At 49.4% G+C, this 7,704-nt stretch overlaps 1 protein-coding gene across 1 annotated transcript in view; it reads right to left on the bottom strand.

The window, feature by feature from the left end:
• Positions 1-414: 414 nt before the first annotated feature.
• SUSD1 (sushi domain containing 1) overlaps positions 415-7,704 on the bottom strand; it is an 86,305-nt gene continuing 79,015 nt past the window's right edge. Inside the window, exons 15-16 of the mRNA XM_079791099.1 lie at positions 1,334-1,447; positions 415-985 (exon numbers count right to left, since the gene is read on the bottom strand). Coding sequence (XP_079647225.1) covers position 985; positions 1,334-1,447 — 115 coding nt within the window. The 3' untranslated portion in view covers positions 415-984. The remainder of the gene's footprint in view (positions 986-1,333; positions 1,448-7,704) is intronic.

The raw sequence follows: 7,704 nt of genomic DNA, 5'->3' as shown, positions 1-7,704 counted from the left end.
ACCAAGGCTGCTATAAATATTCATATTCAAGAGAATGGTCTACATTCACAGAATATTTTTCCTGAAATGAACACTTAAGGCTTTTGAATACATAAGACTAATGGGCCTGTATCAAACAGACATTTCAGGGAACGTATACTTTCTAATTAGATGTCAGTTAATTCTAGGAAAAGGGCTGCTCGACAGTGTTTGACAAGTTGGCCTGGGTCAATGATCTCTATCCTTTTCATGACCTTTTTCACAAAGTCAAACTTTAATCCAAACTTAAGTCCATCTCACCCAGTCAGTGTGGCTCAGTGGTTGAGCATTGACCTAGGAACCAGGAAGTCACGGTTCAATTCCCAGTCAAGGCACATGCCTGGGTTTCGCGCTCGATCCCCATTGTGGGGCGTGCAGTAGACAGGAAGTCAATGATTTTCTCTCATCAGTGATGTTTTATTCCTCTCCCCCCTCCCTTCCTTTCTCTGAAATCAAAGAAAATATATTTAAAACACACACGCGAACAAAAAAAACTTAAGTCCATCTCGTTGCTTATTGTAAAAGAATGGATTCCGGATTAATTAACAAAGATGCTATAAAAGAAGACACAGAGAGCCTCTTGCACTCAGTGTCTGGAGGAGCTGTCTCTCGGGCCTCACTCAGAGGAAGATGCAGGCCCAGCCCACGTGATCTGTAGCCTGTGGTCAACATTCCATCATATATCAAGGGTCTCAAGTTCGTAGACACAAGTTCATAGTGGTCGTGTATGTAGCAGGGGAGACGTCAGCAATTCCTGAGTTTCCTCCTTTTGAGGAGTTCCATAGTTACCATCTTGAATCCAGGAATGGGGCCAAGCTGGGAATGGAGAACGTCCACAGGCCCCCACACACCTGGATGGAAGCCACGCACACCTGGATGGAAGGTGCTCTGTGCAGACACCTGAGAAGCTGTCATAACACCTGCCTCAGCAGCAGTGCATCCGCCCCACGTAGCACCCATCTGCAATCTAGACATGGAGGAGGAAAGAGAGTCAGCCCATTGGCACACTTTGGTTTTCCCATGGTGCATCCCTATGAGCAGCCCAGGCACATTCATGAGAAGCTGCATGGGAGAGGAGCCACCGCTGAGTGGCCAGGGCAGCCATCACCGACCCAGCTCTTCCCCTGGGACAGGAGGGCATCCCCACCACCCTGAGGTGCAGAGTTACTCAGGCCTTTTGCCTGCTGAGTGTCCGCTGTGCCCAGGACAACCTCCACCCGTATCCCTTTGACCCTCCTCAATGCCAGCTGTTCTCCGTGACCCCAACCCCATCCTCCCTCCGCTGCACTCATTTCTCAAAAACAGGCTCACGTACCACACTGCTAAGGAGGAGAGGAACGCGAGAACCATCACGACGGCCACGGAGCCCAGCCCAACGCCTACCATCTGCTGCAGCGTGAGTGACGAAGCTGTGGGACAAAACCACACCCTGAGCCCACAGCGCCCGAATCACGCCCTCCCAGGAGGCGCACACCCACCTGTGCTCACTCCGTTTTCACCCCAAACTTGGCTCCATTTAACAAACCATCCCTGAAATGCCCGGAGTGCCTCCTGCCCCCCAGGTTGGCCCTGAGGATGCAGGGCCTCAGGAAAACAGATCCAGGGGATTTCTGAAAAGGAGGCAGAAAACCAGGCCACACTCCAGTCACAAGGGATGGGAAGACGGGCCTTGGGGAGCATACAAGGTTGGTCCTCTCTCGAATCAACGACACTGGCAAGACTTATGGGCAGTTTCCCTTTGCATGAGGGAGAAGTCGTTCGACATCACTTGGATTTTTTGCTCAAAAAATGATAGCTCCAATAGTTGAATAGAGCAAGTAAATCCTGTCTGTTGGTAGAGTTCTCTCTCATTTTCCCTACGCATCAGCAAGAGTGGTACCTCCCTGTTCTGCTCAGCAGGTTGCCCTGGGGACAAAATAAGAACATTGATGTAAAAGCTCTTTGAAAGGCATAAATATTTCTATTTGGGGTGCATCACATGCCAACTTCCGGGGGATCCCTGGTTATAAACTGGAGAAGACCCACATGTGAGGTACACATTTGGGCCCAGTAACTGTCAGGTTCAGTTACTGTCATGTTCTAAACTAGGGGTCGTGTTTTAATTTGCAAACACTTATTTAGCACTTACTACGTGCCAGACCCTGTTCTAACTACCTCCCCTAACCACCCAGTGGGTACTATTTTTTCACAGCAGCACCTAGACTAGCCTATAAATAAATGGGAGAAAATGGGTGTACACCAGGGGCCAAGAATTTGTGAGGCCATCTAGACCTCTGCCTACCACAATTATGAAGGTTTTATTTTATTTAATTAATTTATTTTTTAAAATATATTTTATTGATTTTTTACAGAGAGGAAGGGAGAGGGATAGAGAGTTAGAAACATCGATGAGAGAGAACCATTGACCAGCTGCTTCCTGCATACCCCGCATTAGGGATATGTCCGCAACCAAGGTACATGCCCTTGACCAGAATCAAACCTGGGACCCTTCAGTCTGCAGGCTGATGCTCTATCCACTGAGCCAAACTACCTAGGGCATCTTGATATAAATCTTATCTAGATTATTTAATTTGACAAGTACACCCCTACTATGCTTTGTTTTTCATCAAACGGAACTTCTGCTTCCCTATTAACCATTCACCCCAGTTCCATAAATTCTGATTAAGCACCTAATGTGTGCTGGGTACTGCTCCAGTTCTTCAAATGCTCTCCTCCAGGATAGGAAATCTGGTAAGAAAAGACAAATGTACTCATGGTTCTAAAGCAGGGGTGGGGAACATTTGGCCTGAGGGCCATATAAGGCCCATGAAATCATTTAGTCTGGCCCTGCCAAGGCATTAGGGGTGAGTTAATTAAATGTTTGACCACATATAGCAGACTCATTTTTAAATTGATAATTTTGTATGGCCCGAAAATGATGTAATAAATACCCAAATGGCCCTTTGCAGAAAAAAGGTTCCCCACCCCTGCTCTAAAGTATGGCAGAATGGCTAAAGAGAGGAAGAGATAGAGATCCTGTCCCATTGAGCAAATAAAAGCTTCAGGAAGAAGGTGGCACTTGATTTAAATCTTGAAGAACAGGTGGGACTGTAATAAGGAGAGATTACTGGAAGGGTATAAGGCGATCCAGATGGAAGTAAGCATGTAATCGTATGAGCCAATCATTAAGGAGAGAAGACAGGGGCCTTATCCAGCGAGAGCTGATATATAAGTTTGCGTGAAGAATGAGAGATGCAATTAGAAAGGTACGTTGGTGTCTCACTGAGGCTTGGAAATAAAACTAAAAAGTCATGAAGAACTATGTAAAACTGTCAGGGGAAATAATAAAATCAGAGCTGAAGTCTAGAAATATGTCAGGTGGTGGCAAGCAGGCTAGGGAGAAGCGGGAAACCCTGAACACTTGTGATGGGAAACGAGATAGGAGGCTTTACCAGTCGTCCATGCTAGGAAGTGAGCACAGAGATGAAAATCAGAGAGGCATGCCCCGTCGTGCAAAATGTGGGCAGGAAGAGAAAGAGGAGAAGTGACTGACTCAGAGGTTTCTGCTTGGAACTGAAGAATGTTCCCTGATTGCAGTTCATCATTTCATATGTATTAAATGACCTCGCTTTGCGACTCAAGAAATCAGACTCACAGTCCTTTGTGGCTGGAAGGGGTCGCAGAGATCTCGGAAAGAGGCCGCCAAGAATCAGCCAAGTTAAATATCATTTCAAGGCATTCGGCTGATTAGTAGCAGATCTCGGGCAAGGGAGCCCAGGCCTTTGCATTTCCCATCAAACCAACTGCTGGTTCCTTGGTAACCATCACAAAGCCCTTTTACAGGCAATTTGCGAAAGGTAAACATCATAATTCATGACTGGGCAAAGGAAAGAATGGGCCTTTTGCTTGGCATGAGTGAAATGGAACAATTTCTCCTTTTCACAGAAGAGACTGCCAGAGGTTAGTGTACAACACAGGTTAACTACATAGAAAAATATGTGCTAGAATTCCCCTCAGAATTTCAACATAACCATGGGTGTTCTATTACCTCCAGATCTCTCCAGTAGTTTGAATTCAAAGGTTCAAACTCGCTCTCAGTGTTGGTCTTTAATTTGAGGGGTGGGGCAGGGAGACTGCCAAATGCCACTTAGATATTTCCAAAGCAAAGTCCTTCCTGTTTAACTTAATCATAGTAGAATGCAGCCAGCTCGTTGGCCATTTCTTCTACCTATTTGGAGTGTTTGCCAATCACAGTTGCTGAAAGCAGTGGCATCTGGGAGCTATCAATTCTGTGTCTGTCCGGGATACTTGCACATCTCTATTCTTCTGGGGGAAAAAAGCACCTCTTTTCCTTGTGGCCATTCCATTCCCACCCTTAGCGCTTCAGGGAATGGACTGGCAGAGAAATGTCTCAGTGTTGAATGTATGGCTGTTTCATTCAACTCCAAGAAAGGGAGCTTAGCCTGTCTACACCCAGAAAGGCATAGCATACATCTTTGTTAAGCAAGGTCCTCACTTATTATGCTGAGTGAAATAAGTCACACAAAGAAGGACAAATTCTATATGAGCTCCCTTACATGTAGAATCTTATGAAGCTGAACTCATCAAAACAGAGAATAGAATGGTAGTTGCCAGGGGGTGGGGGAAATGGGGAGATGTTGATGTAAGGGTACAAACTTCCAGTTATGAGATGTTCTGGGGATCTACTGCATAGCATGGTGACCAAATTATACACATTATACACCTCAAACTTATACAATGTCATGCCAATTATATATCCACTAGAGGCCCGGTGCATGAAATTTGTACTTGGGGGGTGGGGGGGGGGAGGAATGTGTCCCTCAGCCCAGCCTGCAACCTCTCCAATCTGGGACCCTTCAAGGGATGTCCAACTGCCTGTTTAGGCCCGATCCCACTCTCACAATCCAGGACTACTGGCTCCCAACCGCTCGCCTGCCTGCCTGCCTCATTGCCCCTAACCGCTTCTGCCTACCAGCCTGATCACCCCCTAACCACTCCCCTGCCAACCTGATTGACGCCTAACTACTCCCATGCTGGCCCGATTGCCCCTAACTGCCCTCCCCTACCAACCTGGTTGCCCCTAACTGTCCTCCCCTGTAGGCCTGGTCGCCCCCAACTGCCCTCCCCTGCTGGCCTGGTCACCCCTAATTGCCCTCCCTTGCCAGCCTGGTCGCCCCTAACTACCCTCCCCTGCCAGCCTGGTCACCCCCAACTGCCCTCCCCTGCAGGCCTGGTCCCCCCACCCCAACTGCCCTCCCCTGCAGGCCTGGTCACCCCTAACTGCCCTTCCCTGCTGGCCTGGTTGCTCCCAACTGCCCTCCCCTGCAGGCCTGGTCACCCCCAACTGCCCTCCCCTGCCAGCCTGGTCGCCCCTAACTGTCCTCCCCTGCAGGCCTGGTCGCCCCCAACTGCCCTCCCCTGCTGGCCTGGTCACCCCTAATTGCCCTCCCTTGCCAGCCTGGTCGCCCCTAACTACCCTCCCCTGCCAGCCTGGTCACCCCCAACTGCCCTCCCCTGCAGGCCTGGTCACCCCTAACTGCCCTCCCCTGCTGGCCTGGTCACTCCCAACTGCCCTCCCCTGCAGGCCTGGTCACCCCCAACTGCCCTCCCCTGCCAGCCTGGTCGCCCCTAACTGTCCTCCCCTGCAGGCCTGGTCGCCCCCCAACTGCCCTCCCCTGCTGGCCCGGTCACCCCTAACTGCCCTCCCTTGCCAGTCTGGTCGCCCCTAACTGCCCTCCCCTGCCAGCCTGGGTCCCCCCCCAAACTGCCCTCCCCTGCAGGCCTAATTGCCCCCAACTGCCCTCCCTTGCAGGCCTGGTCCCCCCCAACTGCCCTCCCCTGCAGGCCTGGTTCCCCCCAACTGCCCTCCCCTGCTGGCCTGATCGCCCACAACTGCCCTCCCCTGCTGGCCATCTTGTGGTGGCCATATTGTGTCCACACAGGGGTGGCCACCTTTGACCACATGGGGGCAGCCATCTTGTGTGTTGGAGTGATGGTCAATTTGCATATTACCTCTTTATTGAGATAGAATCCTATCTCAATAAAGCTGGAGATAGAAGAGCAAGAGAGAAACCTTCACTGTCTGGCCATCCATAAGCCAAGATGGTTCGTGGTCAGGTACTACCCCTTCCCAACTGAAAAGCCAAGTCCTCTACCCTTGTTGAAGTTGGTGTGAGTAGAGTAAAAAGAGGAGAAATAAGCTTAGGGGATGAGCAGACAAATGAAGAAAGCCTAATTCCCCAGGTCACTCTCAAGCATTTCCTGCTAAGTCCCTCTAATGACAGGGTAAGGAATCCCCCTGAAAGCAAGGTTACATCCGCTCTTCCTCACCACCCCCAGCCTCTTGTTTTATGCTGCTTTGAAGTAAGGGACAGGATGTAAGGGGTTAAACTGATACTGTGGGCTACGGGCAGAATTCCTCAGGAAGTTGCTAGGACTCATAAACCACAAGGAAAGGGTCCAGATTCAAAGGTCGTAAACTTGACAAGATTTCTGGTATTAGCTATAAAATAATGGAATTCTGGGAATCAAATCCCCTGGCTGGCTGCTGGGGAAATCCCAGCCTGGCAAACAAGGACCTGTCATGGCTTAATCCCTAAGGCAAGTCCCCGCCTGGATAAGTGCGTGTAGGAAGCAGAAGGTTTAAACCAGTGGTCTGCAAACCACGGCTCGCGAGCCACATGCGGCTCTTCGGCCCCTTGAGTGTGGCTCTCCCACAAAATACCATGTTTTTAGCAAAGGCCAGCTTAGGAGTACCCTAATTAAGTTAATAACAATGTGCCTACCTATATAGTTTAGGTTTAAAAAATTTGGCTCTCAAAAGAAATTTCAATCGTTGTACTGTTGATATTTGGCTCTGTTGACCAATGAGTTTGCCGACCACTGGTTTAAACCGTACAGCACTCAGTGGAGCTCCTCCCAGATCATCTCTTAGATGGTTTGGGGAGAAATAGACAAGGCTACTCTCCCACCAGGCAGACCCAGGAAAAGACTGAGGCAGCCCAACCGACTGATCAAGTGACCCATTCTACTGCCAGGGCGAGGGGTGCTTGCTTTTCCTCCCCTACATGAGGTGGTCATTGTTATGGGCCCCCCTGCCCAGTGCACAGTACTTTTAGTTTTTCCTCCTTTCTAAGTGAAAGTACTTATTGTTTTTCCTTTCATATTATATACTGTGGTTTGAGAATGGCAGCCGTTTAGTCATGGATTGCTAAACAGATCGTGAGAAGCACATCTGGATTTGATCAAGAGGAACGGAACCATGCCCGGGAATCGTGGTCTGGGAGCTGGAGACAGTAACAGACCCCCGTTTGAGTTATCTCCCACTAGGGTGCCACTGTTGGTTGTCTGGAGGATCATCCCATTTCCTTCATGGAAGATGTCTTTCTTAATAGTATGTGTGTATGGATGTGTACGTGCAACGCAGCCAAATGGTTGCAAGTAATGGCCTGCTGTAGCTCTTTGCTGTGGTCTGCCAACATGTTTTCTGTGCCTCTTTTCCTGATGGGGATCATGTCCCCCTCCTACTGCAATGCTGATGGGGTTGTCTATCACCTTGATCTGCCCCCAACCAATCACATGAGTAAGCCCAAAACCCAAGATAGACCAATCATCGTACCCCCCATCTCCTGTTAACAGTGACTCATCCAACAGAGTGTCACATACCCTAGGAGAAAAGATGTTCCC

Source organism: Cnephaeus nilssonii (assembly GCF_951640355.1).
Source record: "Cnephaeus nilssonii genome assembly, chromosome: 14".
Taxonomy (NCBI): Eukaryota; Metazoa; Chordata; class Mammalia; order Chiroptera; family Vespertilionidae; genus Cnephaeus; species Cnephaeus nilssonii.
Note: the sequence above shows the minus strand (reverse complement) of the source record. Positions and strands in the feature narration are given on the sequence as shown.